The 23,623-nt window shown below is 43.6% G+C and overlaps 1 protein-coding gene across 4 annotated transcripts in view; it reads right to left on the reverse strand.

The window, feature by feature from the left end:
• Positions 1–703: 703 nt before the first annotated feature.
• Positions 704–23,623, reverse strand: part of LOC112051277 (fibrillin-2-like) — a 61,966-nt gene continuing 39,046 nt past the window's right edge. For all 4 annotated transcript variants that reach the window (XM_052886465.1, XM_052886462.1, XM_052886463.1 and 1 more), the window contains exons 22-53: positions 23,231–23,392; positions 22,503–22,831; positions 22,022–22,172; positions 21,133–21,285; positions 20,512–20,692; positions 19,612–19,804; positions 18,963–19,136; positions 17,576–17,742; positions 17,070–17,209; positions 16,301–16,417; positions 15,625–15,771; positions 15,254–15,370; positions 14,791–14,894; positions 13,792–14,053; positions 12,837–13,161; positions 12,280–12,513; positions 11,813–11,982; positions 11,482–11,683; positions 10,698–10,817; positions 10,289–10,446; positions 9,626–9,966; positions 9,170–9,389; positions 8,906–9,079; positions 8,480–8,588; positions 7,668–7,946; positions 7,040–7,187; positions 6,633–6,777; positions 6,056–6,262; positions 5,689–5,843; positions 4,820–5,059; positions 4,286–4,376; positions 704–3,482 (exon numbers count right to left, since the gene is read on the reverse strand). In XM_052886465.1, coding sequence (XP_052742425.1) covers positions 3,118–3,482; positions 4,286–4,376; positions 4,820–5,059; positions 5,689–5,843; positions 6,056–6,262; positions 6,633–6,777; positions 7,040–7,187; positions 7,668–7,946; positions 8,480–8,588; positions 8,906–9,079; positions 9,170–9,389; positions 9,626–9,966; positions 10,289–10,446; positions 10,698–10,817; positions 11,482–11,683; positions 11,813–11,982; positions 12,280–12,513; positions 12,837–13,161; positions 13,792–14,053; positions 14,791–14,894; positions 15,254–15,370; positions 15,625–15,771; positions 16,301–16,417; positions 17,070–17,209; positions 17,576–17,742; positions 18,963–19,136; positions 19,612–19,804; positions 20,512–20,692; positions 21,133–21,285; positions 22,022–22,172; positions 22,503–22,831; positions 23,231–23,392 — 6,080 coding nt within the window. In that variant the 3' untranslated portion in view covers positions 704–3,117. The remainder of the gene's footprint in view (positions 3,483–4,285; positions 4,377–4,819; positions 5,060–5,688; positions 5,844–6,055; positions 6,263–6,632; positions 6,778–7,039; positions 7,188–7,667; positions 7,947–8,479; positions 8,589–8,905; positions 9,080–9,169; positions 9,390–9,625; positions 9,967–10,288; positions 10,447–10,697; positions 10,818–11,481; positions 11,684–11,812; positions 11,983–12,279; positions 12,514–12,836; positions 13,162–13,791; positions 14,054–14,790; positions 14,895–15,253; positions 15,371–15,624; positions 15,772–16,300; positions 16,418–17,069; positions 17,210–17,575; positions 17,743–18,962; positions 19,137–19,611; positions 19,805–20,511; positions 20,693–21,132; positions 21,286–22,021; positions 22,173–22,502; positions 22,832–23,230; positions 23,393–23,623) is intronic.

Raw genomic sequence — 23,623 nt, forward strand, 5'->3', positions numbered from 1 at the left:
CACTTCAATATTGTTAAAAAACATTCAACGTTGCATAGTCATGGAATATTGATAATGAAATATTGAAACACCCTTTAAAGACATGTTTTGAAATTCTGTTGCGACATTGTGTCAAGTGTTTGTGACGGGAGAAAAGAAAGAAAAATACTACAGCAGATACATAAATCCTACTTTTGAAAAATATTAGTGCAGTGAATAAATACCTACATGAAGCATATTTCGGAAGTCCTCAGAAAGTGCTCCAATTTCGTTGAAAGTTTTATGTTATTTGAAATCAAAGCTGTTTCTTAGAGACAAAATGCTCTATTGATTGGATTAATATGTAAAAGTAAACAATTATTCAAGCTACGAGTATTTATATCAGCAATTCATGGTTGCCGGCGGGTATTTTAATCTATGTTGTGGGTAGTTTATATAAGATAACTAAACTCATAGTCTAACCATGGATTTCTAGACCGCATACCTATATTCTAGACCGTTTCCGTGCTATGAGGAATAATATAAAGACCGCATTGAAAAATTAAAGACTTCATACAAATTCCTCACAGCGCCTGGTCTATTCAGCATGACAGTATCGGTCATTGAAACTACAAATTAATTGACTGTGTTGAAAGTAGAAATTACCAGAGTTATTCGTTCTGTGCAAAACATTCTTTTGAATTTCTATTAAGTTATTTTATTGGCGACATAATTAAAAAACAAATTAATTTAAAAACTGGTTTATTTATTTTAAAAATTCACCACATCGACTTAGATCTAAGTTAAAACATTGTTATATAACGAACAATATAACTTTGTTAATAATAATATTAATATTTATTTGTATGCACATATTTACAAAATAAATCAAAAACTATTGCATTGTTAAAAATCTTACAAAAAAGTTCAAGACGTGATATATTATAAAACTATATTTATATTATTTAAAATAGGGTTGCCACTTCACGCTTTTTCGCAGGACGAACGGAAAGAAACTTTATTCATAGCTATATCAAACTGATAAACATACTATTTACTATAATTTTGTATCCCACCTGGATCGAAAATACATAAATCATTTAAATAAAAACAAATTGAAAGTTTTCCATCATAACGACGACAATTCTTCATAAATTAGTGATGTATAATTTCGTATAGATTGGTGCGAACTATAGAAAGAATAATTAGTTTACAAGTGCCATACAAGTTTTACAGTTTTAGTTTTTTTAGTTTCGGATGTTTTTAAACTATTTCGTTCACTAAATTGAAAAAAAGACAATGAAAAAAATTTGATTTTTTTTGGCCCAAAAATGTCCCGAAAAAGTAGATATAAGTTGACAACCTCAATACAAGGTAAGTAGATCCATAAGCTATTATTATTATATTAATATTGCAAAAAATGTGAAATAAATAATTTTCTTAAATAGTCACTATTTCAAACCTTACGTCTATACACTGGCACTTAAAGAGATGGCGGTAAAGTTAGAAAAAATAACTAAAATATAATAAAAATATCGATTGTGATAATCGATATCCGAATAAATGTTCCAAGATATCGATTGCCGCAATCTAATCGATAACTACACACAAGGTAGATCACAGCTTAGCAATCATACAATTCAGATACCAGTTTGCTTCGCCAGAGCTGTAAGAAAATAATTTTTCGCAGTGTACCTACTCGTATGTGTGGCGAATATTTTAATTAGCAGCATCTGATTTAGTACATTAATAGACAATAATGTATTGAATTGTGAATATTTCACATGAATTTAAAAATATACTTTATTAATATTTGAAAATATAAATGTTGTTGTATTTCAGCAGGTACTTTATTAAAATATATTATTTTTTGAAATGATACCGTGTATCACACAGAGATTAGTTATAGCAACGGATTAAATTAATCGAATTTTCGTTTGTTAAATATAAATAATAATACAGACTTAGGGACCAGCACCCATTCTTAAACTGCACAATAGCTAAGCTGCGTTATTATGCATTCAATCACCTCACACATAACTAATACTGCCCGCTAGATCGAATCGTACTTTATCAAATCGAATGACCCGTTATTCGATTATGCGATCATAGAAGCCAATATCGACTTAAGATAGAAACTTCTATATTATACATTTCTCAAAATATTTCCTCTTTCTGCTAAACTTATTGTTTTTTAAGAGATTTCTCCATAACCACATTAGGCAAAAACTTTAGTTTTTAGTTTAGATATTTATAATGTATTTAGAAAGATTAAATGACATGTAATAAAATAAATTCCCAAAAAAATCCCAAGAAAAGTTTTCAAGTAGGCTGCAATGTTTTTGTAGGTAAAATCCACGTTTACCTAATTTTAAAACAATTTTTTGGCTCTTTATATTTTTGTATAGTATCCTAAGGATGATCTTACGTCAACTTGATCAACATCTCCAACTTAGTCAACATCTCAGGTTGAGATCTAGGAAACCATTATTGCACTAGCTAACGGTATAAATTTTTGTAAAAAAAATAATTGATTCATGTAATAAATCAGACAACTGTAAGCTTGATAATCGCATACAGAATACCTCGTCACGTGATAATCCACAATAAGTAGTGAGACGAACCTATTTAAGACTGAAGACTTAAAGTTAAAATTAACACATTATTATGAAAATGGCAGTGACTTACAAATTGACTTTTTTATTATGGCAGTGTTATCCATTTATGACTTATGACTTTTTTGCTTTCTATTTACAAGTACTCACACCCAAGCTAATATGCCCATCCTAATACCTATCTACTTTTGGGACTGATATCCATAGATATCAAAGTTTGATTCCATAACATTCACGTGCACGCAATCGAAAGATCTTTTACGAGTATTTGACATTAGAAATTTAGAGTAAAATAAATATAACACCCAATTTGAAGGCTTAATCTATCTCTATAAGTCTCATAGAGGGAAGAGCGTGAAACAATATAAAATCAAATTCAATAACGCAGAATTTTCAACTTCAATATCAGAGATACTAGATTCATTTTACTTTAACGCTACTAAATTTCGAACGACTTCGATTACGAGCATGCCAATCGAATAGTGATACCTACAACTGACCAGTTACTAACTACCGCTATAGGTTCGTCTCACTACATTTACAATCAACGTTTCGCCGGCGCAATGCGCACCGATACGTATAACCTCAAGGGCGCCGGTACGTCCAAATCGACGTGCCGTCTATTCCTCCTCTTGCCCATCTCCGGTGCGACGAACCTAGCCTCCAACTCCAACTGTTTTTCTAGAACCTCCTTAGATTTAAGATGTTTCCTTAACCTAAGAGCCCACGTCCCGTCTCGTTTAGACAATAGGAAGTTCCTGTCAGGGTCGCCGTACGCTATCCTGTAGTGGGGTCGACCTTCACTCTCCGCCGGTACGAGGCGCAGGAGGGGCGCGCGACCCCACGTCTGCTTGGGGGTCGCTGTGACGACTATTAGCTCAGCTTCTGGCTCTAAGATTGACCGACGACCTGTGAAACAATCAAGGTTTTGTTACTATTTAAAGGAGATAGTCCAAAGTTGTGTGGAGTCCAGGATCAGTCATTGTACCCTGGCGGAAATAAAAGAAAATATTTTTTTTTTGATTATACAAATCTACGAATTTACTTTAATTCTTTCGAAATAATATTCACTCTCTCCCAATAAATGCAACACTAATATGAGTAATAATGGCGGATTGATGACGTTTTCAATGCAGTAGTCGATTTGACGTTTGCTGTCAATTGTCATGGCATTATTGCTCTATGGGTGCCATCTTGAATGTAACTCAAAAACTTGGGTTTTAATTTTATTTATTTCTTTTTATTTAGTTAGATTTATTCACTTACTTAGATTTTAATAAAATCCTTGTATTTTTTAATTTTAATGATACGGGGTATAAGAGTGGACCTGAAATGGACTATCTCCTTTTATGCACTATTACAAAACAGGGTTGTGTCATTTATGTATGTGTCATCACGAATTTTCAACACCAAGAGTGAAAATTCTTCTAACCATGGTATGATTTCCATTCAATACCTGTTTACACATCTTTGTTGCATAGAATTTCGAGTTTTCATGAAAATTGTGACGTTTTGAAATTGGAATTCTAACTTTTTCCATTTAAGTAAAACTGCCGAAGAAGTAAAAGTACAGTTGAGGTTAAATTCATTCAGTGGGTTTTAAGTTGCTTTAAAAAAGTAGGATCTATAACCAAAATGTTACTGTTGAAACCAGAACTTATCACCCATTGAACAAAAATCATTATCTGTATTAAAATCCTGAGATCACTTACGTCTGCTACGTCTCCTGCGCTTTCTGACTAGAGTCGTTCCGTTGGCGAACACGATGCCTTCCTCTGGAGCTCTGCGCCTTCGACCGTTCATCTGTTATCATTTAAAAAAAGTTTATTATAATTCTTATCACAAGTGTTGTCTTTTGTTTCTTAATTTTGTGAAATATGGTACAAAAATCTTTAAGAAATACTTAATTTTTATTAAAATAAACACAAATTGTAAACGCTATACATATATGGCCAACGCTATAAGTGATAGCGAAAATCTTCGATCAACACCATAAGGAGTTTCGCTTGATTGTTGGATTAAAGGTCGGATACAGAAGAGAGTGATACTTGATCTTGAGATAGCGCGTATTGTGAGGAGGTTTCTCACTCTACCATGTAACGGGAAGGCTTTATAAATTTTAAATTATGTTTTGTGTTATATTTTATTTTTATCTAATATTGTTAAACATTTAAACAAAAAAAACACAAATGGTTCTATTATATTATGAAAAAGATTAAAGAAGGAGGGAAGTGGAAGAATCATACCTTGCAACTGAAGCATCCCTCCGTGGAGATCAGCTCGTTCTTCCCGCCGATCTTGTACTGGTCCCGCACGGGGAACACGGGCGCGTCTCCGATGTCGTCGGGCGGCAGCGCGCCGTCCAGCGCCGTGAGGCAGTGGCCCGCGCCCACCAGCTGGTAGCCCGTGGGGCAGCCGCACTGGAACGAGTCGCCGAACGACGTGCAGCCGAACAGGCAGTTGGACGTCGCACAGCCGCCTGCCAACTGAAAAATAACGGAGATTAACGGAAATCAATAACATAATCTATACTTATAATATATATATAATCTGTAGAGAGGTCAATTCTGTACATGAAATATATTTCCAAAATAACTATCAGGGGGTGAGTGGTGATCGATACTGATGGCAAAAATGCAATCAGTAAAATTTTTGTCTGTCTGTATGTTCTTTATAGAAACAAAAACTACTCGACGGATTTTAACGAAACTTGGTACAATTATTCTTCATACTCCTGGACAGGTTATGGTATACTTTCCATCACGCTACGATCAATAGGAGCAGAGGAGTGAAGGGAAATGTTGGGAAAACGAGAGAAATTACTCCATTTATTAAGCTTCCGTCGCGTAGTAGGGTAGGGTAGGGTAGGGGTAGGGTAGCGATAGGGTTGAGTCCCTACTCATCTCCTGTCTGGTATGGTAGGGTAGCTGTAGAGTGGGAGTAGGGTAGGGTTGTAGTAGGATTTCACGCGGACGAAGTCGCGGGCGTCCGCTTTCTGACTTAACCGTTAATGATCTTGACAGAAATAGTTTGTAGCCTGGAATATTTTTCGTGTCCAAAGTCAAAGAGTTCCTGTGGGATTGTTAAGACAAACCCATCAGCGAATCATCAGTACCTGCAGACACACAGCGTGGCCCGCGTCCCAGCCGTAGCCGGCGGGGCAGCCGCAGCGGTAGGCGCCGCCCACGGGGAAGCACGGCGCGCCGCCGCACGGCCCGCCCGCGCACACGTCCGTCGGCACGCACACGCCGCTAGACGACCTCGATGTGCCTGCGAATGAGTAGTAAGTTTTAATTATTTGTACCACAGAAGTAACGTAGAAGTAGATAATTCGACCATACGTCAAAGGCATTCAGTCAAACCTAGTCGACACTCCAATTCCTGCATCGTACCTGGCTGCGGTCTTCGCACTCATCCCGGTGCAGGCCAGAAAACAGCCAAAAGGTCCGTCCTTGAAACAGTGCGACGTAGCTGCGACTCACCTTGCGGACAGTCGCAGCGGTAGCCGCCTGCGTAGTTCCTGCAGGGCGACTGGCAGCGGCCGTCCTCGCACTCGTCGCGGTCGAGGCAGCGCGCGCCTGTGATGTCGAGGCGGAAGCCGCGCGGACACACGCAGCGGTACGAGCCCAGCAGGTTCACGCACTTGCCGGGCGTGGGGCACACGCCCTCCTCGTGACACTCGTTGATATCTATAAATACAGACATTGCGTTAGTTTACTAACATTGACGCTTTTGAACTCATGCGGGGAAGTATTAAGGCCATCCTTATATCTTCCAATCAATTTCGATCTGTTTGCCGTTGAAATTAATGCTGCTCGAGTTGCATGTAGCTTCCATCTTCACTCAGAAAGTAAAAGTAAAATAAATAATTATGATTTTAAGAAATGTAAACTATTATGTGTGGCCTTTTTAAAAAGCTACTGTTGAACTTATTGCTGGCTCTTCTCAGTAGAACCTGTCATCCGAACCGATGATAAAGGCTTCACAAATACTTGAGATTTCAAAAGTGCTTGTAAACTAATCCTACTTAAAATAAATGGATTTATAAATAAAACTCACCGACACAAGCGTCCCCGCGCTTCTCATACCCGTCCTGGCAGGAACACTCGAAGGAGCCGTCCGTGTTGGAGCACGTCTGCTGGCAGGTGTGCGTGCCGCGCTCGCACTCGTCCACGTCTCTGCAGTTGGCGCCGTCTTCGTCCACCTAGACGAACGTTCAATGATGTCTAAGTATATTTATAACCAGCAGACCTTCGCAACTTCGTGCGCATAAAATTCAGATTTTCAATACATTCTTTTGGAGGTGTAGATACTTCGCGTTTAGCTCCAGAGATTTAGACTCATTTACCATACCATAGCAGGTGTTTCCTGCGAAGTTTTGTAAAAGGCAACAACTGCGCCAGTTAACACAAGCAAAGCTCTACTTGCTGCAAATTTCCATGAAAAACGAAGCTAGTGATGTATACCTCGTATCCAGATCTGCAGAGACACTCGTAGGAGCCCTCAGTGTTCTTGCACAGATGCTCGCACGGCGAGCGGCGCGCGTTGCACTCGTCGACGTCTGCGCACACGTCGCCCGCGGGCTTGTAGCCGCGCCCGCACACGCAGCGGAAGCTGAAAGGAAAAGAAGAGGGTATTTTATCGGATCTTGGTGACGTTGTCGCATGGCTTCGTCGGTTTTTCGCTGAGAGTAGCTAACTAGATTAATAACCATAATAGTTACTAAGCAAAAGAGTTTTTACGTATAGGTATGAATAGGAGTCAGAAGTAGATATATCTTTGTTATAGAACACTTCCGAAGAAGTAGTGCGGTAATTTATCTGCCAAGCAGCATTGCTGTGTTTACAGTACGAAGAGTGAGCTGACGGCATAATTACAAATATATGAGGGTATAAAAATTTGATGAATCATAAATATTCAAAAATACCTGTGACTCAAGTGAATTATAAAGATCGGCAAATTATTGACGTGTTGTTTGCATGCCTGCAAAGTTTTTCTCTGATATAGGTTTTGGTTTCCCACTTAACACACGGTGGATAAAGTTGTTCTTCAAGAATAAAATTCAATATAGTATATTTTTAGATTAGACCTCACCTTCCAATGGTATTGATACACCGTCCCGGCGCGCACAGTCCGGGCATCGCAGCACACTCATCGATGTCCCCGAAGATGTCAGTGATGAGTCCGTCGCCGCCGCCGATGCCGCCGCCCCCGATGCCCCCACCGCCGATGCCGCCACCGCCATGTCCCCCCATGTTGTCGGTGATGAGGTTGGGCCGAGAGCAGAGGTCCATGCGCTCAGGCGTGCCGGGCAGCGGACACAGCTCGCACTCCGGGCCCCACGCCACACCGAGCGTGCAGCAACACTGTGCCCTAGAAATAGGTTCGTCTTGATTTTGTTTGATTTCTGTCATTTCGTAATAGATCTTTGAATTGATATAGTAGCGGGCACATAGTTCGAAGAGCCAAGGTGCTGGAATGACAAACGCGCACCGAAAAGAGCGCTATTGGATTGGTCAACTCCCCACAAAAGTGGAACGAAGATTTCAAGCGGATTACAAGAAGCCGCTGGATGGAAACAACTTAAAATCGTGATGTTTGGAAGAGGAAATGGAGGAAAAGGAAATATGTATTACGAATTATTTTCTATTTTACAGATTATCATACTATCTTATGTGCACAAATAGTGTAGCCAATTGATTCTATGTACAATTGTCTTTGTCATAAGGAAGTCATCTTCCTTTTTCTTCTGTTATTTTTTGTTTTTTCTATAGTGGTAGATACAAGTCCCTTCATGTTAGGAGGGAGGCCTAGCCGTGTGAGCCCGTTAAAACAGGCTGATAATGATGAGATAAAAGTTAACTATATGAGGTGATTAATAATACAATGAAAGTCTGATCACTGACTTGGTAACCTGTGTGGGCGGGGTCGGCGTGGAGGCGAGCGAGCGCGGCCACGGCTCCGGCACGCAGCGCCCCGACACCAGCGAGCGGTGGCACATGCCCGTGCGCCGGTCTGGGGGGATAGCTTTGTTATTAGCATATCACTAGCTGCATCGTGTCGTCAATCTTAGAGGTACTATATTTTAAGGTTAAGTTCAGGTTAAAGTATTAACTAATGGACTTAAGTCTAATTCTTGAAGAAATCTACATCCAGGCTGTCTCCCCCCGGTCAGATATCGTTTCATCCAGCTGAAAGGCCCTGGGTTATGCCGGGGGAAGCGACTTTGTCAGTTATAATCATATTAAAACATCTAGCTAATATATATTTTTTTAATAAATAAAAAAGTAATACGCAAACATAGCATAAAATAATCGATGATGTGACGTTACCGATGCAAGACTGGCCGTCCTCGCTGGGCTCGTAGCCCGCGTCGCAGTCGCACGTGTACCCGCCGTCCGTGTTGATGCACACGCCGGGCGAGCACTTGTCCGAGCGCTCGGCGCACTCGTCCACGTCCTCGCACGCGTCGGGCGAGTCGTGCGGCGCCGACGTCCTCTTGTAGCCTGCCGACAGGTGACACGTGAAACAACAACAACGACACTGTCCCTGACGCTAGTAACGACTAGCGACACTAGCAATACGAGCGACAGTACCTTCGGGGCACTTGCAGATGTAGGAGCCCACGACGTTCTCGCAGGCGTGCGCGCACACGGCGGGGTCGGCGGCGCACTCGTCCACGTCGCGGCAGTGCACGCCGTCGGGCGCCAGGCGGTAGCCGAAGGGGCACGTGCAGCGGAACGAGCCCGCCGTGTTGTGGCAGCGGAACGAGCACGCCGCGCGCCCCTCCGCGCACTCGTCGATGTCCACGCACGTCTGAGGAACGTACGTTGTATTGTACCATTACATTACATAGCACAGTTCGCTATTAGGTGTCCGCAGTTTGCTAATAAATATAAATTGCGGGAGACAAAAATACTACGAAGCAATATTAAAAGTTTTGAGGACTATGGGCCAGTTTCACCACCTTCTGATAAGTGTCAGCTTATACACAAGTTGGGTCTTTGTCATTTGACAAGAAGCAAGAAAGTGACTGACTTTTTAAAACACACCTGCTCAGTTCCCTGTGTGAAGCCGTAGTTACACCTGCACTCGTATCCCCCGGGGGTGTTGGTGCACGTCCCGTTGCCGCATATCCGCGGGTCCGTGGCGCACTCGTCCGCGTCCACGCACGCGAGCCCCGTCCCGTCCAGGACGTATCCTGGCGCGCAGTCGCAGCGGAAGGACCCGTCCGTGTTTATACAGTGGCCTCCCTTGCACACGTCCGGGCGGACCTTACATTCGTCCAAGTCTTGCGTGAGGTTCGGTCTGCCCATCCCTCCCTGACAGATGCGCAGAAACTCCGGGGAGTCCGGCGCCGGGCATCGCTCACAGTATCTACCCCAGGCCGCACCTGTAACGTCGAAAGGATGAACGAAGTTTCAATTATTTATCCCTTTAGTCTATTTTATTCAGGCGAGGGCCCTTTAATAACTTTAAAAGTAGATTAGTATAATATTAGTAAAAGCTAATTTACTTTATTCAGACTAGTGAATTATCAGGTAAACATAAATAATCGCACGGCTTCTGTTGAACACACACGCACGCACGCGAATTATGCGTATCACCCACGTCACAATTATTGGACTTTCAGAGTGACTTTATCTCTCTCCGAACTCTTTTCATTCGTCCATTTAGGCCGCCTTGTCCAATCGCCAACATCACATTGAGCTGACCTTCAGAGCAGCAGCACTCCGGCCGGCCCAACTGCAGAGGGCGCGCCTTGTGGCAGCGGCCCGCGTTCCACTCGTCGTAGCACAACTCTTTCCGTTCATCCACGCACACTGCGGCAGCCTTGTCGAACCGCCAACCAGCGGGACAGTCGCACCGGTAACTGAAATAAAATACATAATATTAGTTTGTATAATACTAATTCGTATTTAAATTAAAATTAATCAAAATAGATTAGCAGCTACTCAAACTAAAGTAACATGTCAGTTTAATAAATCATATTCCATATTAAAATTATTCGAATAGACGAAAGCTTCTTATTGGATGTCCATTCGATGAAACAAGAACGTGGACATGGAAAACACTGATGACAACATTGACAACAACTAATGAATACACTGTCCAACAACTCACCCTCCATTAAAGTTGTGGCAGTCCCCGCCCGCGCACACGTAGGGCGTCTCGCGGCACTCGTCGCGGTCCACGCAGCGCTTGCCGACCAGCCGCCAGCCCACTCCGCACGAACATTCGTACCTGCCCACACAATCAACTTCTACATTAACTGTACTAATACTTTAAAGAAGCAAAGTTTGTGAGGTTGTTGAAGTAATTTCTGGATTTAATGAACCGATTTTGGAAATTCTTTGACCAATAGAAAGCCACGGCGTTTGTGAATGTCATAGCTTATAAATTTATCCCCCTATTCCCAAGGGAACGGGAACCATGTTAGTAAACCGCGGGGCCATTGATGCCCAAATGAGCACAAGTTTGTTCCCGTTGATGATATCTGATAAATCACTGACGGCATTAATATTTCAGCTCCCTACATTCATTAGCTCTTCAAACTGTGTGCCCTGTTCATTGCCGCTGTAGCGTTATCCATATAAATATTATCATATAATTATATCTAGCTTATCCATATTCATATTTAGTTCGTAGACTATCTACAACTTGATAACATACCAAATTGTAAGTCGACATGTGGCCTGCACATGCCGATACTAACAACTCGAGAACACATTCTTAGCTCTACTAACGATGGTAAGGGCAAAAAAAAGTACAAAATACCAATGTATTTTGTACTTTTTATTGCCCTTACCATCTAACCACACGTGGCAAACTGCTTCAGCATTAGTCGGCAAATTTGGTCGTAAATAAATTGCAGTATGTTCATGTAGGTACACTGTAGCACACGTACCCGCCGTTGGTGTTGGTGCATGAGGGCGTGCCGTCTCGTCCGCACGGCGAGGGCAGCTCGGTGCACTCGTCCACGTCGCGGCAGTTCCGTCCGTCGCCCGTCAGCGTGTAGCCGGGCGCGCACTCGCAGCGGAACGAGCCCGCCGTGTTGCGGCAGCGCCCGTTGCGGCACACCATGCCTCCCTCACGACACTCGTTGATATCTGCAAGGATATTACCCATAACCATATTATATTAAAACACGAAAGCCTTTTATAGAAGCTCTCATCCACTTTGTGGCGTAGCATGAAACCGCAAACAATAGTGAGAAGAACCGCCGATAAACTACTCACCGATACAGTCGTTGTTGGCGCCGGGCTTGAAGCCCTCGTCACAGTGGCACGCGTATGTGCCGGGCAGGTTCTCGCACGTGCCGTTGCGACACAACGGCCGCGGCCGGTTGCACTCGTCCACGTCGCGACACGCGTTGTCGCGCAGCATGTAGCCCGGCATGCACTCGCAACTACAAATACATGACAAATGTAGCTAGTAAAGAAACGAGTGTACTTTAGACCACACTACTGAAGTAAAACTTTTTGAAAACCATAAAACAAAGCCTCAGGCAGCATAGCAACAGGAAGGGATTGTTTCTAACTCTATCTACTGTTAGTTTCAAATAACAAACACTGTTTCACTATACCCATAGATGACAGAACGCATCTCCTAATTACAAATTCATAATGCATTCACCAACTTAATTCTTAAGTCAAGCGTGCGTAAAGAAGATTTATTTCAATAATAGTACAAAGTCGGTACTGACCGGTAAGACCCGATAGTGTTCCTGCACTCTCCGTGCTCGCACAACCTCTCGTCGGCGCACTCATCCACGTCCTCGCACTCGTCCAGCGCGGCCGTGAGCCGGTAGCCGGCAGGGCACTTGCACTCGTACGTGCCGGGCAGGTTGACGCACTGCGCCAGCCCGCGGCACGGCGAGCGGTGTGACGTGCACTCGTCGATGTCGCGGCACAGGTGGGAGGTGTTGTCGTGTTCGTAACTGAAAGAGAGATAATGTGCAACCTCATTTAGATTCTTAAGTTTACATAACATAAACTTTAATAAATCCAGGCTATTAAATATTACGTTTCTTCGTTACCAAATTAGATGGAAGTAATATCACAAATATGGCGCGTTATTCAAACGAAACCGCGGGGTGAGTTCTCTCTGAAAGTCGTCATATTGTCACTCTACCTTACAAAAGATTGACTAGAGATACGAGACTAATGTGATGTCCGCGATGTCTACCTACTATCGCTGCTCATTAACGACTAACACGGTAACTTTCCCCTCACCAAATTAATTTGAAAAGTCCAAACATACCCATGATCACATCCGCACTGGAAGCCAGTGGGCGTGTCGTGGCAAGTTCCGGGCTTGCATAACTGAGGCATGATGTCGCACTCGTTGATCGGCTTGGTCTCGTTGGTCATGGGGTTGATGTACTCCCCCGGCTTCTCCCCGCACAGCGCCATGTGCTCCTGCGACCCCTTGTCCGGACACGCCTCGCACGGCGCCCCCCACGCCTTGCCCACGGAGCAGCAGCAGAGGTACTTAGTTTGCGGCACCCCTACGGCGGCGGAACACCGGCCCGTGTCTGGGTCCCAGTCCATGTAGCACTGTCTTTGACGGACGTCTACGCATTCCTCTGAAAATTAGATAAGGATATCTTAATGCCAAGGTCCAGGATAAAGTTGTAGTTTTAAATTTCTTATAACAAATAGACGTTTTTAATTTTTTATGATCGTCAATAACTACATTAACCTCCAATTTTGTTTACCACTTGAGAATCATCTGGTAGACCAACACCACAATTAGCCAGTAGAAGTGCACTGCTAAACATAAGACCTTTTGTCCCTAAACACAAATACAACAACTAATACTGAACGATATACTAAACGCATCATTGGATCCCAAAAAATTTAATGAAATACGTATGTTGAGATGGTGTGATAAGAATGGACAAAACAAGGAATGAGTGTAAAATCAAAAGTCTGAAAGTGGTGCACGTGACAGGAAAGTTAAAGAGTGAAAGGTTATATTGGTAATACGGAGGGATGAAAGTCATTTTGCCAGAAGAATGTTGAAATTACAAGAGGAGAGGAAGGTCAATGAAGAATTTGTTGGAGTGTATGGAAGAGGACATGAGTGTAAAAGGAGATGATAAGTTGACGAACGATAGAAGCGAAAGGAAGAAATTAACATATTTTTCTGACCCCACTAAAGTGGGATAAAGTAAAGAAGATGACGATTAGAGCATAACAATAGAATGCCTTACTCCCGTTGGGCATGGCGACGTATCCCTCGGGGCACAGGCACACGTAGGAGCCGGGCATGTTGCGGCACACGCCGGGCCCGCACACCTCGGGGCGCGCGCACTCGTCCACGTCCTCGCAGCGCTGCTCGTCCGCCGTGAGCTGGCGGCCCTCGCCGCACGTGCACACGAACGAGCCGAACGTGTTGGTGCACGTGCCGTCGGCGCACAGCTCTGGATGCTGCGCGCACTCGTCGATGTCGGCCAGCGTCACCACGTACGACGGCTGCAATTGTCGGATGTTTACAATGTAATGATGGCATTCCTTTGATGTCGACGTTCAGTCAACCCGCACAAAACGTTTTGCGTTACGTTTCTAATTAGAACGGCTAAGATGTGGAATGCCCTTGCGGCGCCTGTGTTTCCTATCACCTACAATTTGTGCACCTTCAAGGCAAGAGTGAATAGGTATTTTCTAGGTAAGCGCGTTTCATCTTAAACCTTATCATTGCTCACCATCAGGCATGATTGTAGTCAAGCGCAAGCCTATCCAAGATAAAAAAAAAGAAAAATACCACACATAACGGATTGCTGAGATAAACGCCCAAAAAAAGTCCGTTATGACACAAACGATAACAAAACTACAACTCCATCTCTGCACACGGTCTTTTTCAGCAAAGATGATGTCTTAGTCTACTTACGTCACCCAGACGTGAGTTTTAAGAAACATTACATTACATTGCCATGAGAACTGAGCCCATAAATCTCATCAGACCGATTTATCTCTTATCAAAATCTCACAGAAGACTCTTAGAGCAGTTCAGTCTTACATTACAATAACTTCGTTCAGATTAAACTATCAATGAAAAATCTTGAGCAACTTTGAGAAAAGAAAGTTTTGAATCAATGTTATGCATAATTGTATATTTAAATGTAGGAATTAACTGATTGTGACAGCCACCAAGCGCTTTGGCAGCAAACATTTTATACGATTGTCTTAAAACGAAGATGTATTCAACTTACAGGTTCTAAAACTGGTTGGTAGCCCGGTCCTCCTGGACATAACTGTCTATACGCCTCAGAGCCCGGCTCCGGACAGAGATCACAGTAATTTCCCCAAGCAGCACCTGAAAAATTTTAACTTTTAGTTCCAACGGTATCCATATCTCAATAGGCATATAAAATGTTTTCCAAAGATACACAGAGACTTCTTTGATAGATTTAACCTTATGTTAGCTATTTATATTATAACTAGGGCCCTATATTATAATTTGATAGTGGTACACATTTTGCTTTTTCGGTTTAAAATCGTAGAATATAAAATATTCTACAATTTTAAAGGATTTATTAGTAAATTATTAATATTTGCAAATGGAATTAAAAGGCCGTAACTTAACATAGCAAGAACCACAAGCAGCCGACAACTGCCCTATTATTTATCTTGAATCAGGGGTGAAATTTACAAGAGCTAAAGATATCTACCTACCCACAGAACAACAGCAGGCCGCCATAGTGCCGTCTTCAGATATTTGGTCGCTGTCGTGACACTGCTCCGTGCCCGAACGCAAATCTACTTTGCCGTAACAGCGTGCCTTCCTTGAATCTGAAACATTTGAAATAATATTTGAGATTATCTGTTAATAATATGTGAGGTTATACATAAAGTTATTTCAGCGAGCACGCAAAGCAATCGGTACAGCGCCTAATCTTTTTACAGCCGTAGCCGTCCCATCAGGCTATGAGAATAAGGGAGACTGCAACTTTGTTTGCACACTCACACGTGTACTTCAATATCTCCTGCGAAAATTGCTAATCGTAACATGAGGTTGGTCAAAAGGATATTATCATAATAGTTACCGTAACAAGCGGTGCCGTCAGAGACCAGCTCATAGTTGGGCGGGCAGCGGCAGATGTAGGAGCCCTGCGTGTTGATGCACTGCCCGTACTGGCACGACTGCGGAGACTTGCACTCGTCCACGTCAGTGCAGTTGAAGCCTGGCATCACTGGAAATGGACCATAACATTCACTGGACATTTTTCTACACAGTTAAAAATCTAAATTCTTGTCTAAAACTTGACATAATGGTATTGACTATTATATAATGTTTATTGTTATGTTGTGCACAGTGGATTTACAAACTGAACTGGATTTCCTGGACTGTAAAGTCTACGCAATGTTGACGTGATATCGACTGCTTATCTTGAGTGACCAATAATATATAATACTTCCCACACAGGTCTGGACTAAGTTTCTTGAATGTCAAGGACCTTTATAATCCTGAAGTGTGCAGTCTCAACAAATCATTTAAATATTAGATAAATGTGAGTATGTAGGTATATATTTGCAGTGGACAAGGGCCTTACTGAGCTCTCTTTTGGCAAAGAGTACTGGCGCAAAAAATATATTAATTTGTATATACCTATGTCGAGCGTATCATCGTCGTGGGAATTCTTCTAGGCAAATTATTTCAGGATGTTGTCATCTTACTATCATCGTCACCGTATAATATAAACTGATGATAGGTATACTCACAGTCATCCACACTATCGGACTGGTATCCCTTGTCACAGATACACTTGAACATGCCATACGTGTTCTCGCAGCGACCGAACACGCATACGTTGTCGAACGTCGCGCATTCGTCCATATCTAGAATACAAACAAACACATACTTATTTACATACGGAGGGTGGCACGATGACTGGATTTATGGTATTTGGAAGTCTATGAATCAAGATACTTTTATCCAGCGGTCTAGCTACATCCATCGGCTGTCAATGATGACAATGGTGAGAGTAGACATAAGAAGAGTAAGCAAAAGCGAACCGTCACTATATGAAATACTGTCCGAAAGTAAAATTAAGCAGGCAACCCTTTAGCACGATAGTAAATTCTATTTTGTAATTCGACGCATCACAAATAAATAATAATAATCACACTATGAAAAAAGTCAAATTAAACTACACATTATATACAACTTTTGAGTTTAATAACTTTTCGATCGCGTAAGAGAAACTTGAATATTTATGGATTTCAAACAGCGATAAGGTATGAAACTATATGAGATTAATCTAATATTTCGGGTTTGTATTTTCTCTTTCAACTACCTGTCGCAGTTTAAATTCCATACAGAAACAGATTTTCTTTTACGCCATCTCGTAAGAGGAATGAATTGAAACTACAAAATACATTCTTATATTATAAGACGGTTCTTGTTAACTCTACCTAAAAGAGGAGGTGCAAAATCTTTTAAAGTACCAGTTCTATTGAAGCGTTATTAAATTTTATTGTAGAAACTCACCAGGACAAGACTTTCCATCGTCAGATTTGGTGAATCCAACGTCACAGTCGCACTCATACCCGCCGGGCGTGTTGGTGCAGTGCCCGTTCTCGCACAACGTTGGGTCGTTGGCGCACTCGTCGATGTCCACGCACGAATAACTACGATATAATACAATATGATATATTTATGTAATATATAAAATTCTCGTGTTATATTTCATACCCATAAGTGAATAATCTTTATGGCATAACAACGTTTGCTGGGTCTGCTATTCATAAAAGTAATAAAGACTAGAAACATTTTCTTCAGAATACAGAAAACAGAAGCACAAAATGAATTAAATTAACAGTTCTCGTAATACTTTTCTTTAGAAGATGCGCACCGCATCCCGATAAGAAAGAAAGACCGTCTTCGACCAATAACGGCGGTATTTAAAATGTAGTTTTATAGGATTCTATTTTTGATTTCGCCACTGTTGGTTGGCATAATCTGTCTCTGTTGTCAATAGATATCATGGAACTCACCCGTCGCCCTTGTAGCCCGTGTCGCAGAGACACATGAAGGAGCCGTCCGTGTTGCTGCAGTTGGCGCGCGGGTGGCAGCCGCCGTTGTTGGTGAGGCACTCGTCCACGTCCTCGCACTCCGTGCCGTCGCCCCGCCAGCCGTCGCGGCAGCGGCATTGGAAGGAACCCTGAGGAATATCGTTCAGATTTCCTTTAGACTATTGTGAACGATGCAGTTATACAATTGGTATAACATAATATCCCAACTTTTCATTTCACAAGGTAGAAAAGTTAGGATACTATAGAAGGAAAGAAGCAGCTCTATAAGAAAGAGCTTGTTCTGAAAAGTAAATATATTATTCCACCAAGAACTTTGTGTTCTGAACTGAAGAATGAGGTCCTAAAATGTAGTGTGCTCAACGTATTGACAATAATATAATAGTTTCTTGCAAGCTCTTTCTAGGGATGTTCTGTTAAAGGTTACCGTCACTGAAAGATGCCCATTGTCCATCTATTGTTAGGTATAGATTAGATACTTATATAACAGTTGACGGAACAAGAAGGCCGTATTAGTTTCGTCGCAGTAGTAATAGTAAGCTCTCACCGGCAAGTTGATGCAGTCAGCGGACGGGTGGCAGTCGCACGTGCCCAGCTCGCACTCGTCGTCGTCGGTGCAGGCGGGCCCCTGCTCGGGCTTGACGCTGTAGCCGTCGGGGCAGTAGTAGTAGTGAGCTCTCACCGGCAAGTTGATGCAGTCAGCGGACGGGTGGCAGTCGCACGTGCCCAGCTCGCACTCGTCGTCGTCGGTGCAGGCGGGCCCCTGCTCGGGCTTGACGCTGTAGCCGTCGGGGCAGTAGTAGTAGTGAGCTCTCACCGGCAAGTTGATGCAGTCAGCGGACGGGTGGCAGTCGCACGTGCCCAGCTCGTCGTCGTCGGTGCAGGCGGGCCCCTGCTCGGGCTTGACGCTGTAGCCGTCGGGGCAGTAGTAGTAGTGAGCTCTCACCGGCAAGTTGATGCAGTCAGCGGACGGGTGGCAGTCGCACGTGCCCAGCTCGCACTCGTCGTCGTCGGTGCAGGCGGGCCCCTGCTCGGGCTTGACGCTGTAGCCGTCGGGGCAGTAGTAGTAGTGAGCTCTCACCGGCAAGTTGATGCAGTCAGCGGACGGGTGGCAGTCGCACGTGCCCAGCTCGCACTCGTCGTCGTCGGTGCAGGCGGGCCCCTGCTCGGGCTTGACGCTGTAGCCGTCGGGGCAGTAGTAGTAGTGAGCTCTCACCGGCAAGTTGATGCAGTCAGCGGACGGGTGGCAGTCGCACGTGCCCAGCTCGCACTCGTCGTCGTCGGTGCAGGCGGGCCCCTGCTCGGGCTTGACGCTGTAGCCGTCGGGGCAGTAGTAGTAGTGAGCTCTCACCGGCAAGTTGATGCAGTCAGCGGACGGGTGGCAGTCGCACGTGCCCAGCTCGCACTCGTCGTCGTCGGTACAGGCGGGCCCCTGCTCGGGCTTGACGCTGTAGCCGTCGGGGCAGCGGCACACGAAGCTGCCGATGGTGTTGCGGCACTCGCCGGCGCCGCACAGATCCGGTATCTGAAATTTACAGGACATCGTGAGCTTCTTTGTCTTATTTCTCGCTAATTAGTAAAATATATACAGAAAGAAAGGTTAAAGAAACGAGTGTGCTATAGACCACTCAATATTTCATAAATACTTATTTCATAAATAAATGAAAAACTTGAACATTAATAGCGGTTAGTAGTGTCGTCGTGTTGGACTTGTTTTACTTCACAAGCCTTCAAAAGACTAAACGGATTCACAAAGGGCTTACTTGTGTTGTGTGTCGTAGTTTAGCAGATAGTGCTTTTAAAACTAACCGGTATGCCATTTCGGTTACAACTGAGGTTATAATTTTTATAGTAAAGCTGATTTACATGGACATGTGCAGAGCAGCACCATGATTGGTTTACCGCGATGTGTTGCTCTATTTCACGTTACATAGGGTGGTTCACCTGCTTATTCCGTCTACTACTACCTAACAAACAATGTGAGGTCAGTCAGTACTCACGTCAGAGCACTCGTCAACATCGAGGCAGGTGGGCTTGGCGTCGTCGGGCGCGGGCAGCAGCCCCTCGCCGCACGTGCAGATGTAGGAGCCGGGCGTGTTGCGGCACACGCCGCCGCCGCACGCGCGCGCGCCGCCCGCGCACTCGTCCACGTCGCGGCACGTGCGCCCGTCCGCGCGCAGGTGCCAGCCGTCCCTGGACATTACTTATTGTCAGCCTATTACAGGGACTGGCCTTAGCAGAGGGCATATGGATCTGAGACCCACAGCTCTGCTAAAATGCAGGTTAGCGAGATTACAGTAATGATTGTTTCTTTGACCGACTGACGGCTTAACATGCTCTCAGCAGTACAGAAGTGCAGCATGTACAGTGCAAAAGTTTTTAGAACGAAGATAACTTCATAGCTAAAATAAAATAGCCTCAATATCTCCACGGTTAAGAAGTTATCCTCAACTCAGAACGGTCAAGGAATGGTGTTGCACCCTCTCTCAAGACTTTTACTTAACTGAAAATTCTTTCAAAAACTCTAGTTTCCTTCAGTCTACTTTTTATTTTGCGACCATTGTAGTTCAATCAGAACCAAAAAAGGCTAAATTTATTCTACCATGTTTAATTTATGTTTCTTCAGTGCACACACTGAAACAGTGAAACACTGAATCGTTACACGATGCCTTCTTCTTATCTTAGCCTTTACTGAATTGGTGGGAAAAGATAACCTCCTCTTCCTCTCCTCTATAAATCCCAGGAATACTTTCCAAACTAATGGCATAGATTTAGTAGAATAATCAATCGCATCCAACACCCTAAATCATTATGTTTACTTGGTAAATTAAGTAGTCGATCTAACAACCATTAATCATTCAAAAAAGTTGTGTTATAGGTAGTGTAACCATGTCACCCACCTGCACGTGCAGTGGTAGGAGCCGGGCGTGTTGATGCACTCGTGCTGGCAGCGCGTCGGGTCCTCCGAGCACTCGTCGATGTCGTCGCAGTGGGACTTCACCGTGGACTGCGCGTAGCCCTCGTCGCACACGCACTGGTAGGTGCCCATCTGGTTCTCGCAGGCGCCGTTACTGCAGATACCTGTAAAGTGGAGTTGGTACACATGTCAATGATTTCACATCACAGAATAGTAATATCAATTGCAAAGCGTGCAAATATTATTATTTGCACGCTAATTATTAATTATTAATCATTATCATCAGACATTATGTGTCCACTGCTGGACACAAGTCTATTTGAAGCAGCGTTCACTACAGGACCTGTCGATTCCAGCGATGTTCGATCATCCGACAGACATGACCAGCTCACCGCCACTTCAGTGTACCAGCCATGAGAAAAATGTCGGCTACTTTAGTTCTTTAACGAATCACTTCGTCCTGGATTTTATCCCTCAAAGAGATTCCAAGCATAGATCTCTACATAGCGCGCTGAGTGACTTGAAGTTTATGAAGTTATATGAAGCATTAGTTTTGTAGTAGGTCTTCTAGGAAGTAAGTGCAGATTGTCAAGAATTCACTCACCCGAGGTGATAGAGCACTCGTCTATGTCCTTGCAGGAGAGGCGGTCGGGCGCCAGCTCCATGCCGGGCGCGCACTCGCAGCGGAACGAGCCCGGCGTGTTGACGCAGCGTCCGCCGCGACACAACGCACGGTTTTCCACGCACTCGTTAACATCTGTACAAAATAAAATAATATACAGTCTAGCTACAATCACGTATACAAAGATGCAACTATTTTTGTGGAGGTGGCATATTTTTAAAGTAAAACTTCTTTACGCACGCTTGACTTGGTGAATAAGCTACGACGTCGACTTGACGACGGCATCCGTGGCGCAGTAGTATGCGCGGTGGATTTACAAGATCTATGTCCTGGGTTTGATCCCCGGCAGGGCCGATTGAGGTTTTCTTAATTGGTCCAGGTCACGCTGGTGGGAGGCTTCGGCCGTAGCTAGGCTACCATCCTACCAACAAAGACCTGAGATAATAGAAAACGAAAGGGGTGTGCATTTTCATCCTCCTTCTAACAAGTTAGCCCGCTTCCATCTTAGATTGTTAGATTCAAGGGCTAACTTGTTAATAATAAAAAAAGCTGGAATTCGTTACGAGAAGTGTAATCGAAATACCGTTAAGTTGTTTTAAAAGCGCCATCTGTAGTAACACAACTAAACTACAATACAAGCCCAGCGCCAAATCCATTTAGTCTTTTAACGGCATAATTGTGAAGTAACTAGTAGAAGCTTATGAAATAAAGCAAATCCCACACGAGAAATTAGGAAGAAGTTTTACTACAGTCGTGTGGTCAAAAAAGAAGTTTAAACAACTCGTTTTTGTCAAACCTACACTCCCGCACCTCGCAGGCTGGGCCCTCAATTCAGCAGTTTCCCTTTGTCACCATTAACCTTGCAACTCACCGACGCACACTTTGGAGAGCTCGTCGGTGGTGTACCCCGGGCGGCAGTGGCACGTGAAGCTGCCCTCCGTGTTGCGGCACTCGCCCGCGCCGCACACGTCGTCCACGATCTCGCACTCGTTCACGTCCACGCACGTGTGGTTCTTTGAATCCTGAAAAAACCAGTAACTTCAACGTCTTATTCGAATTGGAACTTTTTTCATAGCACGCCAAAATTAAAATGTACTTTTTCGTCACTATAAACGAGCGATGTCACAACCCGGTAACTTAACTGAACTTTTACCGTATTACAGAATAGACAAACATTAGGGACTTTTCTTTCTTCTATCAAAATTCTAAATAGCAAAAAGGTTAATTTCAAGCAATTCAACAACTTCTGTTTTGGGAACCTCATGATGATGTAAAAATGTCACGGAGAAATATTAGTCACAAGATGACGAAAATCGCAAAGTTACTTCTAAATACGTAAGTAATCCACGTACCTTTTCATAACCAGGGAAGCAATCACATGTAAACGTTCCAAGCATGTTCCTACATCTCCCGTGTCCACATAGCCCCGGGAAAGCGGCACACTCGTTGACCTCCATTTGTCCAGGAATAACTCCCGTGCCCACCCCGCCGGGTCCCCAGCTATCTGTCCCATTTTCCCAGTTCCCACCGTCGGTATCCCACCCCTCGCCCGGTCTGCCGCCCCCGCCGCCGGTTTGACTCCAAATGTCGGTTCGGTTTGGGCCACCGGGTACAGGGCGGTCCCAGATGGTCGACGGATATTCACCGTCAGATATGCAGAGATCGCGATACGAATCCGTTCCTGAAATAAATAAAAATCAGTATCAATATTGGAAACATCAAACATCACACTTAGATGTTATGGCTATGTTAATTTCCTAATAGTTTAAAATTGTTTTTGTTGTATAAATTTCTTTGCAAAAATGCAAAATTAAACTGAAAGTCAAGATTTCTTAAAATTCTATAGATTCACCAGTCATCGAGTGACCCGAGTGTAGAGTTAATTGTTCTAGTTGTAAACATCTTATCTCTCTTAAACCCCCTTCTTTGTTCGGGTTGTTCTCCCTATCCAGGTAAATTTTGGAGTAGAATCTTAGTTATAGCGGTTATGGATAGTGTAGAATTATCTCCAGTTCTAGTGAGGCCAAGGTCTTTAAGCAGATTATAGAGAAAATACTTTAGGAAATATAACTTATAGAACCTTTTTTAGGGCAAGGTTCGCAGCGGCTGTCTCCCCAGGCCTTGCCAAGCGAAGAGCAGCAGCATATGGCCTTGTACACGACCACCTGAAGAGGATTCGAGCAACGACCCCCTACATAGTCCGTGTAACAGTACTCGCGTCGAGTGTCTACACAACGATTGCCTGGAAGAAAACAAGTAATAAGAATAAAATGTTTTTGTCAATAATAAACTACGGTTTAGCTGCGAACAGATTTGCGGCCACGATCACAAGCGGTCGTGAAACGGACAATTGTCGGGCTATTGTAGTTATTGATCTGCACGCATGATTTTGGCTAGGCGGATCGCATTCGCCGTCACAGAAATAGCGCACAAACGCTTACAGCTAACTGTGCGTAGTCTTGCCGATTCGGTC

This window comes from Bicyclus anynana, chromosome 17 (assembly GCF_947172395.1).
Source record: "Bicyclus anynana chromosome 17, ilBicAnyn1.1, whole genome shotgun sequence".
NCBI classification, from domain to species: Eukaryota; Metazoa; Arthropoda; class Insecta; order Lepidoptera; family Nymphalidae; genus Bicyclus; species Bicyclus anynana.